The sequence below is a fragment of the Cetorhinus maximus genome, chromosome 34 (genome assembly GCF_964194155.1).
Source record: "Cetorhinus maximus chromosome 34, sCetMax3.hap1.1, whole genome shotgun sequence".
Taxonomy (NCBI): Eukaryota; Metazoa; Chordata; class Chondrichthyes; order Lamniformes; family Cetorhinidae; genus Cetorhinus; species Cetorhinus maximus.
The window spans coordinates 1,891,978-1,918,473 of NC_135912.1; the positions used below are offsets into that span (position 1 = coordinate 1,891,978).

The window sequence follows — 26,496 nt, forward strand, 5'->3', positions numbered from 1 at the left end:
CCTCAACACCTACCACAGAAACCAGCGAAATAACCTCAACACCTCCCATCAAAACCAGCGAAACCACCTCAACACCTACCACAGAAACCAGCAAAACCACCTCAACACCTACCACAGAAGCAGGCGAAACCACCTCAGCACCTACCATAGGAACCAGTGAAACCACCTCAACACGGACCACAGAAACCAGGGAACCCACCTCAACACCTACCACAGAAACCAGCAAAACCACCTCAATACCTGCCACAGAAATCAGCGAAAGCACCCCAACACCTCAAGTAGAAATCAGCGAAACCACCTCAACACCTACCACAGGAAGCAGTGAAACCACCTCAACACCTACAACAGAAAACAGCGAAACAAACTACACACCTGTTACCGAATGCACCAAAAACACCTCAACACCTACCACAGAAAACAATGAAACCACATCAACACCTACCACAGAAACCAGCGAAATAACATCAACACCTCCCATCGAAACCAGTGAAACCACCTCAACACCTACCACAGAAACCAGTGAAACCACCTCAGCGCCTACCACAGAAACCAGTGAAACCACCTCAACACCTCAAGTAGAAATCAGTGAAACCACCTCAACACCTAGCACAGAAACCAGTGAAACCACCTCAGCACCTACCACAGAAACCCGTGAAACCACATCAACACCTCCCATAGAAACAAGCAAAACCACCTTAACACCTACGACACAAACCAACGAAACCACCTCAACACCTACCACAGAAACCAGCGAAATAACCTCAACACCTCCCATCGAAACCAGCAAAACCACCTCAGCACCTACCACAGAAACCACCGAAACCATCTCGGCACCTACTACAGAAACCAGTGAAACCACCTCAACACCTACCACAGAAACTAGCGGAAGCACCTCATCACCTACCACAGATATCAGCGAAAGCACCTCAACACCTCAAGTAGAAATCAGCGAAACCACCTCAACACCTAGCACAGAAACCAGTGAAACCACCTCAGCACCTACCACAGAAACCCGTGAAACCACATCAACACCTCCCATAGATACAAGCAAAACCACCTTAACACCTACGACACAAACCAACGAAACCACCTCAACACCTACCACAGAAACCAGCGAAATAACCTCAACACCTCCCATCGAAACCAGCAAAACCACCTCAGCACCTACCACAGAAACCACCGAAACCATCTCGGCACCTACTACAGAAACCAGTGAAACCACCTCAACACCTACCACAGAAACTAGCGGAAGCACCTCATCACCTACCACAGATATCAGCGAAAGCACCTCAACACCTCAAGTAGAAATCAGCGAAACCACCTCAACACCTGCCACAAACACCAGCGAAACCACCTCAGCACCTACCACAGGAAGCAGTGAAACAATCTCAACACATAACACAGAAGCCAGTGAAACCATATCAACACCTACCATAGATACCAGCGAAACCACCTTAACACCTATGACAGAAACCAGCAAAACCACCTCAACACCTACCACAGCAACAAATGAATCTACCTCAACACCTACCACAGAAACCAGCGAAAGCACCGCAATACCTCCAGTAGAAACCAGCAAAACCACCTCAACACCTACCACAGAAACCAGCAAAACGACCTCAGCACCTTCCACAGGAAGCAGTGAAACCATCTCAACACCTAACACAGAAACCAGTGAAACCACATCAACACCTACCATAGATATAAGCAAAACCACCTTAACACCTATGACAGAAACCAGCGAAACCACCTCAACACCTACCACAGAAATCAGCGAATCCGCCTCTGCACCTACCACAGGAACTAGCAAAACCACTTCAACACCGATCACAGAAACCAGCAAAACCACCTCAACACCTACCACAGGAACCAGCAAAACCACCTCAACACCTACCACAGGAACCAGCGAAACCACCTCAACACCTCCTACGGAAACCAGCAAAACCACCTCAACAACTACCACAAAAGCCTACACCTCCACCTCCCCTACCACAGTACCTACTACTGCAACCATTAAACAGATCAAGACAACTGCTGCCACAACTCGTCCTACAACTGTTGCACCTACCAGCAGAATTTCTACAACAACTGATGACAATGAACATGGTAACGGTATTAACTTAACTTTATTTTTGAACTGTTTGGCTCAATACAGAGTGCCCCAAAAACTTTGTTTTGCCCATGTTCTACTTTCACGTGTTTTAAATTTTTCTAATGAAGTTCAGTATTTTTAAGGGTTTGCAAAGAGTAACCTTAGACACGATACCTGATTATCACTGGAATAAGGATGGGTAACAGCACTGGTTACATCCGCCTGGTAAAAGAGGCCCAATCAGTTTTTGTGCTTCAACAGCATTTTAATGTGCATGGCAACTTGCCAATGATTAATGAACACCAACGCTCTGAGGAAGTGGTGTGGGAAATCCAAATGTAGTTCCATAAAATGGAACTGTATGCTTCAGAATAAAGTGGAAAGACAACTGAAATCGGTCAGTAGGTCTGATTTATCTTTGCTTCCTCAAAATTAATTGTAGAATTTGGTTTTCAAAAACATTTGAGCAGCTTCCAGAGTCCAGTCAGGGCAATTTCTTTGGTCATGATATCTTTTGTTCTACTCAGGAGCGCACACAGCAAATTCTCCAAATATCCAGCTCATTCTCCATTTGCAGTTTACCTCTATTATCCACATTATCCTCCATTATGCAGATTACCTCCATAAGCCATTCTTTCGTCAACAATGCAGTTTGTCTACCACTATCCAGTTTGTTCACCATTATCCAGATTGACCTCTATTATCTGTCTTGGTCTCCATTATCCATTTTACTTCCATTATCCAGTTTGTTTTATCATTATTAAGTTGTCCTCCATTATCAAGTTCCATTATCCATTTAGCCTTTCATTATCAGGTTTTGTTTCCATTATCAAGTTTAATAACCATTATCAATTTTGTCTTCCCGGGTCCAGTTTTACTACTGTCCATTTTTTCCAACAATGTCCACCTTGTCCTCCATTATCTAATCCTTCTTCCATTATCCATATCTAGCTCCATTATCAGTTTGACTGCCATTGACCATCCTGTCCTCCATTAAACAATTTTACCTCTCTTATCCAATTTTTTTTTGTTTATCCATTTTTGCTTCCATTATCCATTTGGTTCTCCATTATTCACTTTGACATCCATTTTTGTCTGAGCCTCCATTATCCATTTCATCTCCATTATGCAGTTATGTCTCCATATTCATTTTAAGCTCCATTACCAAGCGAGTCCTTATCCGCAGTGAACTCCATTATCCAATTTTACCTCCATTTCCCAGTTTGAACTCCATTATGCAGATCAACCTCCATTGTCAATCTTTTCTGTCTTTATCCAATTTTGGACTTCATTGTGCAGTTTGGCCTAGATTTTCCAGTTTGTCCTCCATTATCCATCTTTCACTCCGTTATATAGTTTGACTCCAATATACAGTTTGTCCTCCATTAACAAGCTTGTCTTCCATTGTTCATTTTCCTCTCCAATATCTTTTGCTGCCTCCATTATCTAGTTTGACCTCAATTATCCACGTCTCCTCCATTTTCCAGTTTGACCTCAATAATTCAGTTTGACCTCCAATAGCCACACTTGTTCTCCAATGTCTATCCTGCCCTCCTTTAAAACTATATTGTACACCGTGTCCTCAGTTATACTGTTTGTCCTCCATTTTGCAATTTAAACTTAATTATCCAGTTTGACCTCCTGCGGTTTCCCTTCCAGCATCGCGTTTGTCTGCCATTATCCATCTTGCCCTCTATTATCCAGTTTGACTCAATTTGACCTCTATTATCCAGTTTGACTCAATTTGACCTCTATTATCCAGCTTGTCCTCCATTATCTGATACCCTCCAGTGTCAAAAAGTCAGTCAAAGCCAATGTCCAAGTTCATACGTGAACAATGGCTAGTTGGTAGGGAATGATGACAGCGACCATTGAGCAAGGCCCCAATACAAATACGTTCCTACAGTAGAGGGAGACAGGGTTGGAAAATCAAAAACATTGAATGTTCTTATTTCATGAGCCTATTCAATAACCACGTATTATTTGAAATACTATTGTTATTTCTAGATCATCGTTGTAAGAATGGAGGGACTTGGGATGAAGATGACAAGGAATGTGACTGCCCTGATGACTACTACGGGGACCATTGTGAATATGTAATTGGTGAGTTTATTTTAAGACTAGTTTTACTTTTTGATGTTATTGTTTTGTGCGTTTACTCCACTTTTTTCGATACTTTTACCTAATTAAAAAGCTATCTGTATCAGTTATCACAGTATCCACTTGCGCCACCACCCCCCAACCCCAGAGCGAGAATATTCCAGATTTTAAATAACCTGGTGTAAAAAACAGCTTCCTGATTTTGCTTCTGAATTTTAAGATTTATAAAATTCATTTATAAGATGTGGGTGTCGCTGGCTAGGCCAGCATTTATTGCCCATCCCTAATTGCCCTTGTTCAGAGGGCTTTTAAGAGTCAACCACATTGCTGTGGGTCTGGAGTCACATGTAGGATGACAGATTTCCTTCCTTCAGACTTTTTATTCCAGACTTTCAATTGCATTCAAATTCCACCATCTGCCATGATTCCAACCTGAGTCCCCAGGGAATTCCCCTGTGTCTATGGAATACCAGTCCAGTGACAATGCCACGACACCAGCTGCTCCCCTCATGCTCCCTCATTCTGGATTGCCCACTAGAGGAGATAATTGTCTTTATTAATCCTCTGAAATCCTTTTGACATTAAAAAACATAAGATCACCCCTCACTATGGGTGTACATTTTCTTTTTATTCATTCAAGGCATGTGCGCTTCACTGGCTAGGCCAGCATTTATTGCCCATCCCTAGTTGCCCTTGAGAAGGTGGTGGTGAGTTGCCTTCTTGAACCGCTACAGTACATGTGGTGTAGGGACACCCACAGTGCAGTTAGGGTGGGAACTCCAGGATTTTGACCCAGCGACAGTGAAGGGACGGCGATATATTTCCAAGTCAGGATGGTGAATAACTTGGAGGGGAACTTCCAGGTTGATCCGTTGGTTGTGAAATCTCTTAGCTCTATCACTTGCTTCTTATGCTGTTTGGTATGCAAGTAGTTCTGTATTATAGCTTCACCATGTGCCACCTCATTTTTGGGTATGCCTGGTGCTACTCCTGGCATGCCCTCCTGCACTCTTCATTCAACCAGGGTTGATCACCTGGATTATTAGTAATGGCAGAGCGGGGGAAACGCCAGGCAATTAAATTATACATTATGATTCAATATGATCCTGCTGCTGTTGATTGCCCACAGCACCTCTTGGTTGCCCAGTCTTGAGCTGCTGGATCTCTTCAGAATCTATCCCATTTAGTATGGTGGTAATGCCACACATGATGGAGGGCATCCGCCATGTGAAGACAGGACTTCATCTCCACAAGGACTGCACGGTGGTCACTCCTATTGATACTGTCATGGACAGATGCATCTGAGGCAGGCAGGTTGGTGAGGATGAAGTCAAGGATGTTTTTCGCTCTTGTTGCTTCCCTTAGCACCTGCCGCAGACCCAGTCTAGCAGCTATGTCCTTTTGGACTCAGCCAGCTCTACCAGTAGCGGTGCTACACACCCATTCTTGGTGCTGGACATTGAGGTCCTCCACCCAGAGTACATTCTGTGCCCTTGCCATCCTCAATGCTTCCTCCAAATGGTGTTCAACATGGAGGAGTACTGATTCATCAGCTGAGGGAGGGCGGTACACGGTATTCAGCAGGAGGTTTCCTTGCCCATGTTTGAACTGATGCCATGAGACTTCATGGGGTCCGGAGTCAATGTTGAGGATTCCCAGGGCAACTCCCTCCTGACTATATACCACTGTGCCACCACCTCTGCTGGGTCTGTAGGTCTGTCTTGCCGGTAGGACAGGACATACCTAGGTATTGTGATGGTGGTGCCTGTGAAATTGTCTGGAAGGTATGATTCTGTAAGTATGACTATGTCAGGCTGTTGCTTGACTCGTCTGTGAGGCAGCCCTCCCAGTTTTGGCACAAGCCCCCAGATGTTAATAAGGAGGGCTTTGCAGGGTTGACAGGGCTGAGTTTGCCATTGATGGTTCCGGTGCGTTGGTTGATGCCGGGTAGTCCGTCCAGTTTCGTTCCTTTTTGTAACTTTGTAGCAGTTTGATACAACTGAGTGGCTTGCTAGGCCATTTCAGAGAGCAGTTAAGAGTCAACCACATTGCTGTGGGTCTCGGGTTACATGTCTTCCAGACCAGGTAAGGACAGCAGATTTCCTTCACTAAAGGGCATTGGTGAACCAGATGGGTTTTTACAACAACTGACAATGGTCATCATTAGATTTTATTGGATTCAAATTTCACCATCAGCCATGGTGGGATTCAAACCCGGGTTCGACAATGCCACTACGCCACCACCTCCCCTGTGCTAGCTCTTTGAACAATATAACCAATTGCCGTTCGTTGCCTGATAGCCCTACATTTTTTTTAAATGTTCAACTTTATGTCCAATACTCAAGTTACTATATAATCAATTTCAATCATCCTATTGGCCTGTGCAATCCAAACCATAACAACTCACTGCGTCAAAAAAAATTCTTATTATACACTGTGTCCTCAATTATACTGTTTGTCCTACATTATCCAATTCAACCTTAATTATCCAGTTTGACTTCCTGCGGTTTCCCTTCCAGCATCGCATTTGTCTTCCATTATCCATCTTGCCCTCTATTATCCAGTTTGACTCAATTTGACCTCCATTATTCAGCTTGTCCTCCATTATCTGATACCCTCCAGTGTCAAAAAGTCAGTCAAAGCCAATGTCCAAGTTCATATGTGAACAATGGCTAGTTGGTAGGGAATGATGACAGCGACCATTGAGCAAGGCCCCAATACAAATACGTTCCTACAGTAGAGGGAGACAGGAATTGGAAAATCAAAAACATTGAATGTTCTTATTTCATGAGCCTATTCAATAACCACGTATTATTTGAAATACTATTGTTATTTCTAGATCATCGTTGTAAGAATGGAGGGACTTGGGATGAAGATGACAAGGAATGTGACTGCCCGGATGACTACTACGGGGACCATTGTGAATTTGTAGTTGAAAACATTGAAATTGGTGAGTTTATTTTAAGACTAGTTTTACTTTCTGATGTTATCGTTTTGTGTGTTTACTCCACCTTTTTCGATACTTTTAACGAATGAAAAAGCCATCTGTATCAGTTTTCACAGTATCCACTTGACCACCCCCCCAACCCCCGAGCGAGAATATTCCAGATTTTTAATAACCTTGTGTGAAAAACAGCTTCCTGATTTTGCTTCTGAATTTTAAGATTTTTAAAATTCATTCATGGAATGTGGGTGTCGCTGGCTAGGCCAGCATTTATTGCCCATCCCTAATTGCCCTTGTTCAGAGGGCTTTTAAGAGTCAAGCACATTGCTGTGGGTCTGGAGTCACATGTAGGATGACAGATTTCCTTCCTTAAAGGAGATTGGTGAACCAGTTTGGTTTTTATGACAATCGTCAATGGTTTCATCGGCATCATCAGACTTTTTATTCCAGACTTTCAATTGCATTCAAATTCCACCATCTGCCATAATTCCAACCTGGGTCCCCACACAATTCCCCTGTGTCTATGGAATACCAGTCCAGTGACAATGCCACGACACCAGCTCCTCCCCTCATGCTCCCTCATTCTGGATTACCCACCAGAGGAGATGATTGTCTTTATTATCCTCTGAAATCCTTTTGACATTAAAAAACATAAAATCACCCCTCACTATGGGTGTACATTTTCTTTTTATTCATTCAAGGGATGTGGGCTTCCCTGGCTAGGCCAGCATTTATTGCACATCCCTAATTGCCCTTGAGAAGGTGGTGGTGAGTTGCCTTCTTGAACCGCTACAGTCCATGTGGTGTAGGGACACCCACAGTGCAGTTAGGGTGGGAAATCCAGGATTTTGACCCAGCGACAGTGAAGGAACAGCGATATATTTCCAAGTTAGGATGGTGAATAACTTGGAGGGGAACTTCCAGGTTGATCCGTTGCTTGTGAAATCGCTTAGCTCTATCACTTGCTGCTTATGCTGTTTGGCATGCAAGTAGTTCTGTATTATAGCTTCACCATGTTGCCACCTCATTTTTGGGTATGCCTGGTGCTGCTCCTGGCATGCCCTCCTGCACTCTTCATTCAACCAGGGTTGATCACCTGGATTATTAGTAATGGCAGAGCGGGGGATACGCCAGGCAATTAAATTATACATTGTGGTTCAATATGATCCTGCTGCTGTTGATTGCCCACAGCACCTCTTGGTTGCCCAGTCTTGAGCTGCTGGATCTGTTCAAAATTTATCCCATTTATTATGGTGGTAATGCCACACAACATGATGGAGGGCATCCTCCATGTAAAGACAGGACTTCATCTCCACAAGGACTGCACAGTGGTCACTCCTACTGATACTGTCATGGACAGATGCATCTGAGGCAGGCAGGTTGGTGAGGATGAAGTCAAGGATGTTTTTCGCTCTTGTTGCTTCCCTTAGCACCTGCCGCAGACCCAGTCTAGCAGCTATGTCCTTTTGGACTCGGCCAGCTCTACCAGTAGCGGTGCTACACACCCATTCTTGGTGCTGGACATTGAGGTCCTCCACCCAGAGTACATTCTGTGCCCTTGCCACCCTCAATGCTTCCTCCAAATGGTGTTCAACATGGAGGAGTACTGATTCATCAGCTGTGGGAGGGCGGTACGTGGTAATCAGCAGGAGGTTTCCTTGCCCATGTTTGAACTGATGCCATGAGACTTCATGGGGTCCGGAGTCAACGTTGAGGATTCCCAGGGCAACTCCCTCCTGACTATATACCACTGTGCCACCACCTCTGCTGGGTCTGTAGGTCTGTCTTGCCGGTAGGACAGGACATACCCAGGAATGGTGATGGTGGTGCCTGTGACATTGTCTGGAAGGAATGATTCTGTGAGTATGAGTATGTCAGGCTGTTGCTTGACTCGTCTGTGAGGTTGCCCTCCCAGTTTTGGCACAAGCCCCCAGATGTTAGTATGGACGGCTTTGCAGGGTTGACAGGGTTGAGTTTGTCATTGTCGTTTCCGGTGCGTTGGTTGATGTCGGGTAGTCCGTCCAGTTTCATTCCTTTTTGTGACTTTGTAGCGGTTTGATGCAACTGAGTGGTTTGCTAGGCCATTTCAGAGAACAGTTAAGAGTCAACCACATTGCTGGGGGTATCGGGTTACAAGTCGTCCAGACCAAGTAAGGACAGCAGATTTCCTTCACTAAAGGGCATTAGTGAACCAGATGGATTTTGACAACAACTGACAATGGTCATCATTAGATTTTATTGGATTCAAATTTCACCATCAGCCATGGTGGGGTTCAAACCCGGGTTCGACAATGCCACTACGCCACAACCTCACCTGTGCTAGCTCCTTGAACAATATAACCAATCCACCGTTCATTGCCTGATAGCTCTACATTTTTAAAAAATATTCAACTTTATATCCAATGCTCAAGTTACTATATAATCAATTTCCATCATCCTATTGGCCTGTGCAATCCAAACCATAACAACTCACTGCGTCAAAAAAAATTCTCCTGAAGAATTCACTCCTCTGAGGTCAGATTTTAGCTGATGAATGATTAATGAAACTGTAATGTGATGTTTTACAGAAACTGTTGAAGCCACTGTCAATGCTGCTGTTAGGATAACGAATGAAAAATTTTCTGACAACCTGAACAACAACACAACAGAGGAGTTCAAAAGTTTTTCGCGTGACTTTAAACAACAGGTTGGGCCCCAGGACTGCACACTGCACATAATATTCCAACTGTGATCTTGTTGAACATTACTTCCTTGCTTTTACATGCATTGCCCCTATGTATACAACTTCATTTGACTTTTTAAAATCCTTTCCTTTCTAAATTCTCCCAGTCCGTTAAAAGTCTTATAATTTAGCATATACTTCCATTGACTTTTCTCTATCAACAAGATCCACTACTTCACGTTTCTCTCTTTGAATGGTGGTTGACAATTATCCATCTATCCACTAACCTGTCTAAGGACTTCATGCATGTTTGCAGTTTGCTACTAATTTGCTATTATCACACTCTAATATTATTCCTTTGTGCCTAGCTCCAAATAATTTTTTATGAAAACAAATAAACTCCCATTCAAAAACATAGTTACTTTCCACCTCTCTCAAGCCAAACTCTCTACTAATACAGCTCCATTTCGTTTAATATCATTGACCTCAATTTGCACTGAAATCTCCCATGTGGTCTTCTGAAAATCTATGGATATAACACCCAACCCATTCCCGTTATGCATACACTGTTGTTTCTTGAGAAGAAAATTAATCAATAAAAGTTAAGTAAATCAGGTCAAATCCAAGGTGTTATTCTCAACTCACTCATTCCTCTCAAATAGTCAAATGTAATATGGACTCAAAAATTACTCGCAACTGAGGTAAACTATTATGACTTGCCCCTTCCTTGAACATTGGGCTTACCTTTGCCTCCAGTTCTTTGGCATAAATCCTGCGACCAAAGGGCCCATGTCATCAGTGTAGCTGGGTGAAAATGGGCACAGATGGGATCTTCCCACTGTGGTTCCCCCAGACACTCCACCACACCATTGTTACAATGGACACAATTCGTGTGGTCCATTCCAGTCCATAATCAGGATGTTGGTAAGTCAGGTGTGTGTAATTCCTTACACTCACAGTGATTTTCCCTAAATTAAAATAAATTCCAATCCAGGCTTTTTTGATATAAAAAATAAAGATGGTTATTTACTATCACACACTTGCCCTGGATGCTTAAAACATAACATCTCAATCATTTATTCCACTCACATGATCACATATGCAAAGATTAGGTACAGATGCATTTAAAGCCGTAATTATAAAAATGTAATTTATAACTCAGTCTCTATGTCAATGCAGTTCTGATGCATTCTTAGTTAAGTTGATACTTTAATTGGAGGGAAGGTCTTTAAGAAACAAAGGGTTCTCATGAGCTGTGAAGCCTTTTGTTGACGAATAACCAGGAGATTGGTTCTCAGGTGGACTTGGAAGCTGGAGTACTTTGGCTGCATTACAAGTCTTTCTGTTATGGTTCTGCTGTTTCAGATATTTCTGGAGTTTCAGATGTTTATCTGCTGGATTTACTTTGTTCAGGTTGTATTATATTGCAGTCTCTGAAAGTTAGTTTCAATCACCTGACTGCAGGGTTAACGCTTCTGGGGTCAAGATCACTACAATACAATGGCAGTTGACAATGGTCATTCACTCTTATCTCTGCCCCAACTTGACCTCAAATATTCTCCTTTGTTCAATACGGCACTCGAAGACCCACAGTCTAGACATCCTATATTCCTCAAACCATACTGAGATGTTTAAACTTCACGGGTGGCTGCGCAGTACCCTTATTCAGGACATAATTAACTAAATATTGTCCACAGAACTCTCCACAGTCTAAATGCCCATAGTTATAAGTTAAGTTGCAGCCATCTTAACAGGTTTCGTGGCCACTTTGACAAGTAAGATCTTACAGTTCATAATATCCAATTTCCTCATGCTTGTACTGAGCATGACACAATGAAGAGGAGGCGAGATTGTCGCAGTGAGACTATTGCCCTGAATTTCCACATAGATACAGATTTTTTTCGGGTTGTTGGGGGAACCGCTAATTCCTCTGACCAATTGTGAAATGCCACGACATTGTCTTGATCGTCATCTTTTAATGAAAATAAATGTACATATAGATAGAGGAACATTTACAATTCTGTCTTTTTTTTCTCTCTTTTCAAGATGAACATCATTTATAATGGCATAAAGGGATACAAAGGCGTGAGGATTATAAAAATAAGGTAACATGGTTTCAGTTTGTAGCTCACTGGGCTGCTTCAAAAGACTCCTTATCATGAACTGAACATTTTCATAAATGATCTCAGGAAAGGAAAGGAAAGAGTTGGCATTATCTTTCACCCCCTTAGAGTGTCTTAAAGCATGTTATCTCACTTTTGAAGTGGCCTAACTGTTATAACTTAGGCAGACCCAGCAGCCAATGAGCACACAGCAAGGTCCCACCAGCAACACAAAGCCTTTGGTTCAGGGATAACTATTAGACAGTACATGGTGGAGCTCTTCCCTGCTTTGCTTGCAATACTTCCACTTCAACAGGCATATGGTTTAAAACCCCATCTGAAGAACAGTTCTGACAGTGCCGTGCTCCCTCACTGGAAGTTGCGGTCAAGATTCTATGCTCAGGTCTTTGCAGTGAAGTTCAAACCCATGGCCTTCTGACTCAAAAGACAAAGAGTGCTACTCACTGAGCAAGTTTGTTCTAAGACTAAAGGTTGCATCTTCCTTCAACATTTCACTCAAGTTTTTACCTACATACAACTCTGGTCCCACACCAAGAGGTTCACCCAATGTCTTCTAAAACAACCTAGCAAAAGTCAGTCAGTTATAAAACACATCATCAGAGAGCCCAAGGATGGGCAATGAATGTGGCATCGATCATATCCTGAGAACAAATAAATTTAGAAAACAAACACTTTCCTGATCAAGAGTTCCAGGAACATCAGTACATAGTTAACAAGGAAATACTCTGGAGCTGATTGATTGTTGTGTAGGTGGACTTTGTCAGTTTGATCCAGTGGTTTAAAATCTTTCCTCTGAATGGTGTCCTGTACTCAAGTCCCACCTGAACCTGAATTTTCATTTCCAAACCGGGACTGCAGATCCAGGGAAATTCCTGACACCATAAACCTGACTCGGGAGAAATTGGCCCAAATCCTTAGATTTTTGGTCCAGGGAGATGGGTGCAAACAAGAGTCAGCCACATCCAGAAACAGTGTGAACAGGGGTTCCAGGTGCTGAGGTGGGTTGGTTAAAAGGCCGACCTTGGTGCTCTGGGACTTTGTCCCATTTACAATAAAAACAATGAAACAGCCCTCCATCCCTCACCCCTACACACTCCCAGGCCCACTCATGAGCTTCACCTGCAGGGTCATCATACCCTCTATGCCAAACTATGCCCCTCTACCCACTCCCATGGTTCCATTTTTATTAATTCACTCATGGGATGTGGGCACCCATTGCATTGCGTTCAGAGGGCATTTAAGAGTCAACCATGTTGCTGTCAGTCTGGAGTCACATGTTGGCCAGACCAGGTTAGGACAGCAGATTTCTATCCCTAAAGGACATCAGTAAGTCAGATTGGGTTTTTATGACAATTGACAATGGTTTCATGGTCATCATTAATTCCAGATTTTTATTGAATTCAAATTCCACCATCTGCCATGGTGGGATTCGAACCCCAGTCCCCAGAGCATAACCCTGGGTTTCTGGATTATTAGTCCAGCGACAATACCACTATTGCCACTGCCTGCCCCCATATAGATACCTTCCATACCAACCTATGACCTTCTAACCACCCCATGGTCCTTTATAGCCCATATGCCAACTAAGTGTCAACCCATGACCCCCCACCCACCACCCTTTGCCCTTACACCCTCCATGCCAACTCACCCAATATCCGCCATGGAAAGAGCTCAGGAGCCATGGTGAGGTGAAATACAATAAAATTCAAATGAAGTTGTAGAACTTCACGAGATTTTTAAAAAATCTCTCACTGATAACATTTCAATTCCTTCAAGTACTTAATCCAATATATAAACAAACATTTCCTTCAAGTACATAATCCTGATAAAAACAACCATTTCTATTCATAGCACCAACACCAATGCCAGCTAATCTCTTCATAACCACTTGGAGCTGTCAATAAAACTGTAATAATGATCAGTTGTGAAAGTAGTCAAACAGCACTGAACCTGTTAACAAGCAGTGAAATAGCAAGCACCGATATTTTTCAACTGCAGGCTAAATGGTTTCTTTCAAAAATTTACAGGGATTGGGGATTTAGATGACTTGACAGCTTGATAGTTCCAGGGAGTTTATCCACTTTTGACACACATTCATGTCAACTCTTAACAATCCCAAAGTGTACCTGACCTCTCCAAAGAACTACCCTAGGTTCAGACCTTTTCCTCAAATGTTTAAAGTTCATGGGTCACATTTTGGAAATCCCAGTAATGAAAATTGCTTCTGTTTGAAGGTAGATGCACTTTTACATGTGCAGCTACCTCCATGAACCGCCGATGTTCAAAATACATCCCAGACCCATTCCTACCCCCAACAAAAATGGTGGGTGCTGGGTTCACACGTGGGACTTCTAGAATCAGGCTCTGGCACCATTTTGGCTAAGGCCTGGAACTCTCCCGTCCTTACCAGAATTCAGGCCTTGGAACTCAGCTCCAAATCAGGATGAAACTCACGTGCAGCACGAAGGGAGAGCCAATGAGGGAGATATTAACCTAGACTGCAGCTCCCTTGACATCGACGGTCTCATTATAGCATTGAAGGAGAACCAGAGCTTCACCCTTGCCAACATTCCACTCCTTAGAGAACAAATGCAATGCTTTTCAACAGTTACCCAGCCATGTCCTTCATTGTTTGTAAGCCAGGCAGATGAAATTTCAGTGGGTTTAAAGTGTCTTCCTTTTTGCTCCATAGTAATGGCAGCATCATTGTTGATCATGATGTAGTCATCAACATAACCAATTCAGCAGAACTTTCTCCAAGCTACCTCAATGAGACGGCGAAAAAAATTGAAAACAAATTGAAAAATACAACTTGCGACAATTCAACAGGAGGTAGGAGTCAAACCTGAAGCTCAAGTATCCGAAATAACGGTCTTTAAACTCAGTGTATAAGGATCCTTTCTATCTAAACTGTGCTGTACATGCTATGGGAGTGTTTCATGGGACAGTGTAGAGGGAGCTTTGCTGTATCTAACCTGTGCTGAATCTGCCCAGAGAAAGCAGAGGCCAACGAGTCCTGCATCACTCTCTTCATCTGCAGCAAATGTAGTGGGGGCTGCAATGCCAGCTTGGGACTCCTGAGCCACACTAGGCATTGTTTAACATGGAGCTAACCACCAAGGGGCTAATAATAGTCTCACGAGAAAAAATGGCTGCTATTGGTCATCAGACCTGCCCTAGAAATATTTGATGAGACAGTATACGGGGAGCTATATATCTAACCCCATGCTGTACCTGTTCTGGGGGTTTTTGATGGGAACAGTGTATAGGGAGCTTTCCTCTGTATCTAACCCCGTGCTGTACCTGTTTTGGGAGTGTTTGATGGGGACAGTGTAGAGGGAGCTTTCCTCTGTATCTAATCCATTACTGTGTCTGCCTGGGAGTGTTTGATGGAACAGCATAGAATAAGCATTACTCTGGACAAATCCTATATCTGTAATACCTGCCTTAAGAGTGTTTAATAGCAGAATGTGTAACAGTGTTTCCCAAAATACTTTCCAATATGACCCCATTTTAACGCTTGAAAATTAACTTCAAGCACCAACAGAACCAAAACAGAAATATAACGACATAGTAACATTAAATATACATTATTAAAGTTCAGGAATTATAGCAAAAATAGTATAACTATGAAAATCTGTGATGAAAATCCTGTGCCCTCAGTGACCAGGCTGCTGTTGGTCATTAAATCAGCATCTGCCTCGATCACTGCCACTCTGAGAGGCTGCTCCAGGAAACCACTTGACATATTTTTGAAGGCGCATAGTTTCATCACAGCACAGCTGATTAGAGCCACCGCAGCCAATCAAAGTGCCCAGTGCTGGGAGTTCACCTTGTGATTGGTCACTTCCCACTGCTGGATCAATGCAAGGGGGAGAGAGATTAATGTGATTTTATTTCTCGTAACCCCGTTCACTGTTTCTGCAACCCCAATAGGGGTCGTGACCCACAGTTTGGGAACTGCTGGTGCAGAAAGGAGCTTTATTTGGTATCCTGTGCAGTACCTGAACTGGTAATGTTTAATGGGAAAATATAAAAGGGAGCTTTACACTTCTCCAACCCATGTCTGCTCTGGGAATGTCAGTGTAGAGGGAGCTCTCCTGTGTTCCATTCCCCAGCACTAATATGCTTTACTTTGAGAAGCACCAAAATCAGAAAAGAAAACTCTCAGTCCAACACAGTTAGAGTGTGGATCATCCTTTAATATTTTGTGATAAGAAGTGATTCATGTGATCTTTTATTTTAAACTGCAGGTAACTGCACTGGATTCAAATTTGACACTTCCTGTGTAATGGTTCAAGAACCAGTGATGACTGGTAAGAGGTGCATTCTTTGTACATTACTGTTTCAGTATTAATGTTGTATTCCTATTATAGGATAACATGCTCGGAATATAAATCTATATGGGCACATATTTTCAAAATATTTTTGAGAATTTAGAGGTACTGCTTCCACTGGGGAAGAATCAATAAGGAGAAAATGCAGATTTAAGAGTAATGACAAAAGAATCTGAGGGGAGAGAAGAGAATTTATTTTTTACGCTTTGACTTGTCATGATCTGAAATGCACTGCCTGAAGCAGATTCAATAATAACTTTATAAATATGAATTGTATAACTACCGGAAAAGAAAAATTTTGCAGTTATGGGAAAAGAGCTGGGCAATGGGATGAATTGAATACCTCTTTTCGAGGCCAAATAGCTTCCTTCTGCGATGTAGATTCCCATGGTTCTAAACGTGACAGGTATATACAGGATGTGAGGCGTCCATTAAATGTTTAAAATCTTGGGCGGAATTTTCCCCACGCGCTTCAGGACCCTGAGGTCAGGGTCAATTGGAGGTCACAACCCTGCACGGTGTGGAGTACAGTCACCTGGCAGTGATTTTCCAGTATGTGGCTCTCCTGCATAGAGGAAGCAGCAGCCTGCTTTTCAGTTAAGACAGAGAGAATGAGAGAGAGGATATCCCAAGATGGATGCACCCTCTCTTCAATTTTTTTCACTTTTAATTGAAAAACAGACTAAGCATCCAGGCCCCCATTGTGGAGGGGAAACCCAGGGGAGGGCCTCAATACCCACCTGGAGCACGGGTCCCCTCTGTCTGCTACTGGGGAGTGGGGTGGGGGTGGGGGGCACCTCCAGGCCATTGGCCTAGGCCCTGATGCCTTGGGGGGCCTGGAGGCCAAATGGAAAATTCCACTTGGCTTCTGACTATATATCCCTCAACTGGTTTTTAATTCCCATTATATGGCTACCTTGCAGTCCCCCACTCCACCTCCAGGAAAATGGCCCAGGATGGGATGCTGCCAGAAAACTGGCTTGCTGTCTGCCCACCTCCGTGCTCGCCTCCATCGGAGGCTGAAAATTCTGCCCCTTTTTGTCTGCACACACTTGCTATCTACAAAACCGGACTTCCTGTTGTCACTTTTTTGCCACACTGTATAAATGTAGATGTAGGAATTGATATCAGAAACAGGTGACAGGGAGTGAGTGCAGGTGTAAGATTTTTACTGTATTAGAGATCGATAATAACTTGTATTTTTTTACCATCAACAGATCCCTGTGGTTCACGGGTTCCTGAGAATTTAAAGCAATATTATCAACTGATTTTTATCAAAAACAAGGCCATCTGTGCTTCAATCTGTCATGAAGCAAGAAACGATTCTGTGAAATGTGAGAATGGAAAGTGTGGAATGGAAAACGATGGACCCAGATGCTAGTAAGACTGAACAATTAATTAAATCTCATTCACCATGCCTTATATATCTTTATAGCCACATTGTAGTGCACTTCAGTGCAGTACTGAAGGATTGCTGCATTGCTAGAAGTTCCATCTATAGAATGCAATGTTGAACCGAGGCCCCAACTGCCCTCTCAGGTGGATTTAAAAGACTCTATTGCACTATATCCGACAGGAAGAGGAGAATGTTCTCCCGGTGTCCTGGGTTAATATTTATTCCACAACCAACACCATAAAACAGATTTTCTGCTCATCATCAAATCGCTATTTGTGGGATCTTCCGGTGCACAAATTGGCTTCTGTGTTTTCTAAATCACAACAACAAGTGCCCTTGAAAAGTTTTTCTTTGTCTGTAAATCACTTTTGGATGCCCTCAGTGAGTGAAAGGTATTCTATAATCTAGGGTCTTTCACATTGTTGGGAAGATTCCACTGACAATTAAAAATGGCGGGTGGGGCCCGGATGCGGAATTCCAACCCCACTTCCAACAGATCACATTTTTGCTGGTAGTGGAAAGCAGACGGGAGGGTGATTCAAGCAGGCAGGAAACCCAAACTCAGCAGCCCATCTGATCTGAGTGCTGAGTTCAAACAGATCCCGTTTTGGCTGCTGCAAGGGCCTTAACCTACAGCATGGGAGTCATGAATTGATGGAGTAGATGTAAATGCTCTTGAAGGATGGATAAGATCTGATCAACTGTCATGATCTGGAGTGTTTTAAATGCTCCACTCTTTAAACCGTGAAATACTGACAGTAGCTATCAGTGATTGTTAAAAAAAACACCTCTGTTTTGATTGACAGGCTGGCTGGAAAAGCATTTGTCTGTGCAGTATTACAATTATTTGCTGACATTTCCTTAAGGGCTGTTCATTATGAATGCTTGGCTGAGCTTCAAAATCTACAATTATCTCATCAGGGAGTTCTGAGTTCACAGTTTGATTGACAGGTCAAACAGATTATTAAAGGATGAAGGATATGAACAGAAAGAAGTTTGTTTGTTTTTATAAAAGATTAACCACTTGACTGAAGTTCAAAACTTTGATGCTTTCATGAATGGAACTTTTTCACTATCGAGTCGATATAATGAGAGCTGTATTATATTTTTAGAAGTTTATTTTATCTCCACATGGCTCCTGAAGTTTGCTGGATACTGAGTGAGTTGGCATTGATTTATCATAGGGTATGAGGGGCCATGGAGGGATGGATTGGGGGGCATGGGTCGGCATTGAGTTGGCATGGGAGGAATCAGGGGGCATGGTGGGTGGGGGGTAAGAAGATGTGATAGGTGAAGGCTTGAGGGTGTAAAATCTTCTTAAACAAGTGGGATGAAGACCCAGAGAACTGAGGAAGACCTTCTAACCAGCTAGAATCAATGCCCCCCATATCATCCTACCATCTGCTTCCGAGGTTGATGGGCCCAAATCCATCCTGCACCTGGCGCTACCAGAATGAAAATCTTGCAATTCAGTGTACTTTTTTCTGAGGCAGATGCGGCAAGTTGGGAAATTTCCAGACTCAGGCTACCAACGCCGGCCCTAAGCGTTTCTTCCTGTATATCATCATATTGGCCTCTAACTGACTATTAACTGAACAGTTAGCCTGTAATTGAACAATTAGCTTCTAACTGAACCAATACAACAACAACAACTTATATTTATTTCGTGACTTTGATGTAATAGTATGTCCCAAGGTACTTCACAGGGGGATTATTAAAACAAAATATGATACCGAGCCATATAAAGAGATAAAAGCAAAATACTGCGGCTGCTGGAAATCTGAAACATAAACAAATATAGCTGGAAAAACTCAGCAGGTCTGACAGCTTCTGCGGAGAGGAACACAGTTAACGTTTCGAGTCCGAATGACTCTTCATCAGAACTAAAGAAATATAGAAATGTGGTGAAATATAAGCTGGTTGAGGGGGGTGGGACAGGTAGAGCTGGATAGAGGGGCAGTGATAGGTGGAGGCAAAGAAGAGATTGCCAAAGATGTCATAGACAAAAGGACAAAGGCTTGACATATAAAGAGGTAACTGGGAGCTAATCAAGATCAGCAAGCACACGGGCGATGGGTGGACAGTAATTGGTGCAAATTAGAATGTAGGCAGCAGAGTTCTGGATGGCCTCAAGTTTATGGAGAGTAGAGGATGGGATTCAGGCCGGGAGTGCATTAGAATAGTCTAGACTGGAGTAATTAAGGGATGAGGGCTCCAGCAGATAAGCTGGAGACAGGGGTGGAGTTGGGCAATGTTATGAATGTGGAAATAGGTGGCCTTGTTTATGGCGTGAATATGTGGTCCGAAGCTCCTCTTGGGGTCAAATGTGACACTGTTCACGGCAGCTGGTGGTGAGGTGGAGCTGGGTGTCATCAACTTGCAAGTGGAAACTGACAATGTGAATTTGGAAGGGCAGCATATAGATGTCAAATACCCAAGGTGAGAACAATTAGGCTTTAACACACCTTTACCTGGATATTTAGCGTCTAATTGATCCAGGGAAAAACAGCTATTTGACCATGGAGCCTTAAAGGGACATTCCAGGTTAAACACACAATAATATATTGTGGACTGAGTTTAATGGCAGGGTTTATTGCTTGCACCCCTGGCTGAACAGTCTGTTGCGAGCTAATCCACTTTAAAAAAAGGGTGCCTGCAGTGATAATACACTGGGGGTGCCATTAATGAAGTAATTGTGGGACTTCTGCCCCTCAGAGAAAGGAAACCCCAATCTCGAGAGCTGCCGGCCAATCTGACTGGCCAGCAGCTGAGTAGTCCAAGCAGCGCTAGAACTCTGTAGTGGCTGCTAATGGGACTACAAACAGTCCTGAGGCAAGGATCCATGATGGCCAGACTCAGAGGTAAGTCCAGGTTTCTTTTTCAGGAAGGGATGAAGGACCTTAGGTAGGGGTGGGCTGGGAGGGGAGTTGGGGTCAGGTTCTGGAAGCTGGGCTTAAGTCATAAATGGCTGTGGGGGGAGGGGTGGAGGTTAACATCTTGGGTGGGAATGCCCCAATGGCTATGGGGCAAACCCCAAAGCAGGTACCACCTTTGCTTCCCACCTTCTCACCTCAGATGAAGTAGCAGGTTGGCCTCCCTCCTTCATTGCTCCTTCCCTTGTTGCATGTATTATTGCAACGTGGGTGGAAACTGTCCCTTAACTGGCCATTCATTGGCCACTTAAAGGCCACAAAGGGTCTAAAGATGGGCAGGTTGACAGATGCCTTACCAATCCATGGTATTATAGGGGACAGTCTCAGGGGTCCGCAGGTAAGGCATCAGACAGCTACCCATCCTATTTTATGTACCCCCACCTCCATCTGAAAATACTCTGACTGGAGGGCTATAAAATTGCCCCCTTTGTGTGTGATATGGTGTGAATCTCCTCAGTACACTGATGTATCATGAAGAAGGGCTTGGGTGAGCTGCTCTTACTGATAATTTTTCTCCTCAACTTCTTCCAGCTGTGACATGAGTGATGACTACTGGTACCACGGTGATTTATGTGACATCGCCTTTCATAAGAATGGGCTGATCGCTGGTGTATCAGTGACATTGACTCTGCTTCTTCTGGGCCTTTTGACCTTAATAGTATACATGGTAAGGTTTCGTAAGGCCACAAAAGAAGACCTCAGAAAAAGGTATGGTAAAATATAACCATCTAAATCACTAAACTGTTAGCTCTGTGTCTTTGCATTTCTTGTAAATTTACATTTAATAGATCTTGAAAAACAAACTTAAATTGAATGAAGAGAATTAACAAAGACATCAAGAAAGAAATGCTTTCAGCCAAGTGCAGGAGGGTTTGCATGCACGCAGGGAATTAAATCCCCTGAAATTGACGTTGTGGTTGGATCTGATCATTATCCCTTCCTCCTGGCTTTCCCCAAGGTGGGTTCCAAGGCCAGGGGGAAGGTAATGGCATAGTGGTATCATTGCTGGTATTGTCGCTGGACTAGTAATCCAGACACCCAGTGTAGATGGTGGAATTTGAATTCAATAAAAATTTGAAATTCAAAGTCTGATGATGACCATGAAATCATTGTCAATTGTTGTTAAAAACTCATCTGGTTCACTAATGCCCTTTAGGGAAGGAGATCTGTCGTCCTTACCTGGTCTGGCCTACACGCGACTCCAGACCCACAGCAATGTGGTTGACTCTTAACTGCTCTCTGAAATGGCCTAGCAAGCCACTCAGTTGTATCAAACAGCTACAAAGTCACTAAAAGAAATGAAACCGGACGGACCACCCGGCATCGACCTAGGCACCAGAAATGACAAAGGCAAACTCAGCCCTGCCGACCCTGCAACGTCCTCCTTACTAACATCTGGGGGTATAGTGCCAAAATTGGGAGAGCTGTCTCACAGACTTGTCAAGCAGCAGCCTGACATAGTCATCCTCACGGAATCATACCTTACAGATAATGTCCCAGACACCACCATCACCATCCCTGGGTATGTCCTGTCCCACCAGCAGGACAGACCCAGCTGAGGTGGCGGCACAGTGGTATACAGTCGGGAGGGAGTTGCCCTTTGAGTCCACAACATCGACTGCAGACCCCATGAAATCTTATGGCATCAGGTCAAACATGGACAAGGAAACCCCCTGCTAATTACCACGTACAGCCCTCCCTCAGCTGATGAATCAGAGCTCCTCCATGTTGAACACCACGTGGAGGAAGCACTGAGGGTGGCAAGGGTACAGAATGTACTCTGGTTGGGGGACTTCAATGTCCATCACCAAGAGTGGCTCATTAGCACCACTACTGATCGAGCTGGCTGAGTCCTAAAGGACATAGCTGCAAGACTAGGTCTGCGGCGGGTAGTAAGGGAACCAACAAGAGGGGTAAACATACTTGACCTCATCCTCACCCACCTGCCTGCCACGATGCATCTGTCCACGACAGTATCAGTAGGAGTGACCACCTTCATTGTGGAGACGAAATCGCGCTTTCACATTGAGGATAGCCTCCATCGTGTTGTGTGGCACTACCACGGTGCTAAATGGGATAGATTTTGAACAGATCTAGCAACTCAAGACTGGGCATCCATGAGGCACTGTGGGCCATCGGCAGCAGCAGAATTGTATACAACCACAATCTGTAACCTGGCCCAACATTTCCACCACTCTACCATTACCATCAAGCCAGGGGATCAGCCCTGGTTCAATGAAGAGTGCAGGAGGGTATACCAGGAGCAGCACCAGGCATACTTAAAAATGAGGTGTTAACATGGTGAAGCTATAACACAGGATTACTTGCGTGTCTAACAGTATAAGCAGCAAGTGATAGACAGAGATAAGTGATCCCACAACCAACAGATCAGATCTAAGCTCTGCAATCCTGCCACATCCAGTCGTGAATGTTGGTGGACAATTAAACAACTCACTGGAGGAGGAGGCTCCATAAGCATCCCCATCTTCAATGATGGAGGAGCCCAGCACATCAGTGCAAAGGATAAGGCTGAAGCATTTTCTGCAATCTTCAGCCAGAAGTGCCGAGTGGATGATCCATCTCGGCCTCCTCCGGGGGTCCCCTGCAGCACAGATGCCAGTCTTCAGCCAATTCGATTCACTCCACATGATATCAAGAAACAGCTGAAGGCATTGGATATTGCAAAGGCTATGGGCCCTGACAATATTCTGGCAATAGTACTGAAGACATGCACTCCAGAACTTGCCGCGCCCCTAGCCAAGCTGTTCCAACAGCTACAACACCGGCATCTACCCGGCTATGCGGAAAATTGCCCAGGCATGTCCTGTACACAAAAAGAAGGGTAAATCCAACCCAGCCAATTACCGCCCCATCAGTCTCCTCTCCATCATCAGTAAAGTAATGGAAGGGGTCATCAACAGTGCTGTCAAGTGGCACTTGCTTATCAATAAGCTGCTCACTGAAGCTCAGTTTCGGTTCCACCAGGGCCACTCAGCTCCAAACGACATTACAGCCTTGGTTCAAACATGGACAAAAGAGCTGAACTCCCGAGGTGAGGTCAGGTGAGAGTGACTGCCCTTGACATCAAGGTAGCATTTGACCGAGTGTGGCATCAAAGATCCCTAGCAAAACTGGAATCAATGGGAATCAGGGGGAAAACTCTCCGCTGGTTGGAATCATACCTAGCACAAAGGAAGATGGTTATGGTTGTTAGAGGTCAGTCATCTCAGCCCAGGACATCACTGCAGGAGTTCCTCAGGGTAGTGTCCTCGGCCCAACCATCTTCAGCTGCTCCATCAATGAATAAAGTCAGAAGTGGGGATGTTCACTGATGATTGCACGATGTTCAGCACTATTTGCGACTCCTCAGATACTGAAGCAGTCCATGTCCAAATGCAGGAATATCCTGGACAATATCCAGGCCTGGGCTGATAAGTGGCAAGTAAGATTCGTGCCACACGAGTGTCTGGCATTGACCATCCCCATCAAGAGAGAATCCAACCATCGCCCCTTGTTGTTCAATGGCATCACCATCACTGAATATCCCATTATCAACATCCTGTGGGCTACCATTGACTAGAAACTGAACTGGACTAGCCATATAAATACTGTGGCTACAAGAGCAGGTCAGACGCTAGGAATCGTGTGACGAGTAACCCATCTCCTGACTCCCCAAAGCCTGTCCATCATCCACAAGGCACAAGTCAAGAGTATGATGGAATACTCCCCACTTGCCAAGGAGATTGCAACTCCCACAGCACTTGACAACGTCCAGGACAAAGCAGCCCACTTGATTGGTACTGCATCCACAAACATTCACTCCCTCCACCACCGACGGACAGTAGCAGCAGTGTGTACCATCCACAAGACGCATTGCATGAATTCACCAAGGCTCCTTCGACAGCGCCTTCCAAACCCCATCTAGAAAGACAAGGGCAGTAGATAGATGGGAATACCACCACCTGGAAGTTCCCCTCCAAGTCACTCACCATCCTGACTTGGAAATATATCGCTGTTCCTTCACTGTCGCTTGGTTAAAATCCTGGAACTCCCTTCCTGACGGCACTGTGGGTGTACCTACACCACATGGACTTCAGTGGTTCAATAAGGCAGCTCACCACCTTCTCAAAGGCAACTAGGGATGGGTAATAAATGCTGGTCTAGCTAGCGAAGCCCACATCCCATGAATGAATAAAAAAAAACACTTCCGCGGTTGAATTCCACAGCCACTTCCACCCATGCCCGCTTGTTTGTAGAGACTGGCCTCTTCCTCTCATCCTTAGCAGAGCTCACCTCTCTCTACAGCCCCTCAGATCCCGCAGCAGGGCTTCCAGCTAAGAGTGAGAAACCCGGGAGCAGCCTTCCCAGGTTTCCTCTCTATTCCTGTGGTTCCGCAGCCTCAAAAATATCCAAGTGCTGGTGAGCCTTGTAACTCTTTAACTAGAAATCCTTTGACAGAGTGGATATGTCATCCTGCCAGCCCTCCCTGATTGGTCAGGGAACGCAGAAGCCAGTTGCTAATGCCATGGCTCAGGGAAACAGCCTTGGCAAATTCCACCAATTAGCGAAACAGGTCCCTGATTTAAAACTGTCCCACCGTTACGGTGGGGATTAAGTGCAGAAGAATCCACCCCGAGTCCCTGGAAACTGCCTCTGGTCCTGCTGAAATCTGAGCCAGCCAGACCAGGAGAAGCTCAGGTTACACACGCCCAAGTGCTGGGTTACAACATTGTCATGACACCTTTAGGACACTATGTACCATTCTGGTCGCCACAGTACAGAACGGATATTGCAGTTATTGAAAGGATACAGAAGAGATGTTCCAGAATGATGGATCAACTGGATTATGAGGAGCAATTACGTAGACTGGACAAAGAAAAGATTGAGAGACAATCTACATGCTATTTTTCAGATTCTAAAGATTCTAGATAATTTAAACCATGAAAAGCTGTTTCATCTTAGTCAGACCAGTAGAACCAGAGGGTATAGCCTGAGGTTGAAATGAGGGAAATTTAAAAATTAATCAGCAGAAATTTCAGTGAGCCAGTTTGCAATCTCTGGAACAGGCTCCCAAGGGAGATGGTGGAAACAGTTACTATTTATTCATTCAAATGCCAATGAGATCATTTCTATCATAAAATAATATTTTAGGATACAATATATGAGTAATTTGAGACACGACATGCTTGGGGAAAATCGGTGACCAAGGGTTCCCAAAGCTCTCCACCACTGGACCTTTCCTTGATGTTGAATGGGGAATTCTAGGATATTGGTCCAGTGACAGTGAAGGGATGGTGATCTATGTTCAATCAGGATGGTGTATGACTTTGCAGGGAACACAGAGGCCATGATGTTTCCCATGTCATTGCTGCTAATATACTTCCCAGTGGGACTGAAGTATGCTGCATATTCCATTTCCCACACCAGCCATTGTTGTGGCCTCTTGAACCAAATTGCTAAGATGATGTGAGGAGCAGAAGAACAGGGTGCCAACCCATCTGGTCAACTAATCCTCTGCAAAGTAGTTTAATTTCCCTTTTCTTCAAAGTGCAATTCTCTGATACTTGCGACTTTTAACAGGGAGGATGAAAGAAACAAAATTATATCGGAGACGTGGGAAGATGACGATTTTGAATGGCACAATCCTGAGGCAATCATTGTAGCTAACACAGAGACCACAGACTTTGACACTAATGCTGGTATTTATTATATCTTTTAACTTTATTGGGATTTTACACAAGCAAGTACTTGTAATAGAATGGCCAAGAACGTGTCAAATTTGAATCTGATGAAGCGTCATACGGACTTGAAACGTTAACTCTGTCTTCCTCTCCACAGATGCTGTCAGACCTGCTGAGTTTTTCCAGCGATTTTTGTTTTTGTTTCAGATTTCCAGTATCCGCAGTATT

At 44.1% G+C, this 26,496-nt stretch overlaps 1 protein-coding gene across 1 annotated transcript in view; it reads left to right on the top strand.

Moving 5' to 3' along the window:
* The window catches only part of LOC144671704 (uncharacterized), a 46,498-nt gene that overhangs the window by 9,205 nt on the left and 10,797 nt on the right, over positions 1 to 26,496 (top strand). Inside the window, exons 2-11 of the mRNA XM_078533718.1 lie at positions 679 to 2,106; positions 4,100 to 4,195; positions 7,032 to 7,142; positions 9,704 to 9,822; positions 11,845 to 11,903; positions 14,614 to 14,753; positions 16,175 to 16,237; positions 17,476 to 17,638; positions 21,119 to 21,295; positions 26,168 to 26,286. Of these exons, the coding sequence (XP_078389844.1) occupies positions 679 to 2,106; positions 4,100 to 4,195; positions 7,032 to 7,142; positions 9,704 to 9,822; positions 11,845 to 11,903; positions 14,614 to 14,753; positions 16,175 to 16,237; positions 17,476 to 17,638; positions 21,119 to 21,295; positions 26,168 to 26,286 (2,475 nt within the window). The remainder of the gene's footprint in view (positions 1 to 678; positions 2,107 to 4,099; positions 4,196 to 7,031; positions 7,143 to 9,703; positions 9,823 to 11,844; positions 11,904 to 14,613; positions 14,754 to 16,174; positions 16,238 to 17,475; positions 17,639 to 21,118; positions 21,296 to 26,167; positions 26,287 to 26,496) is intronic.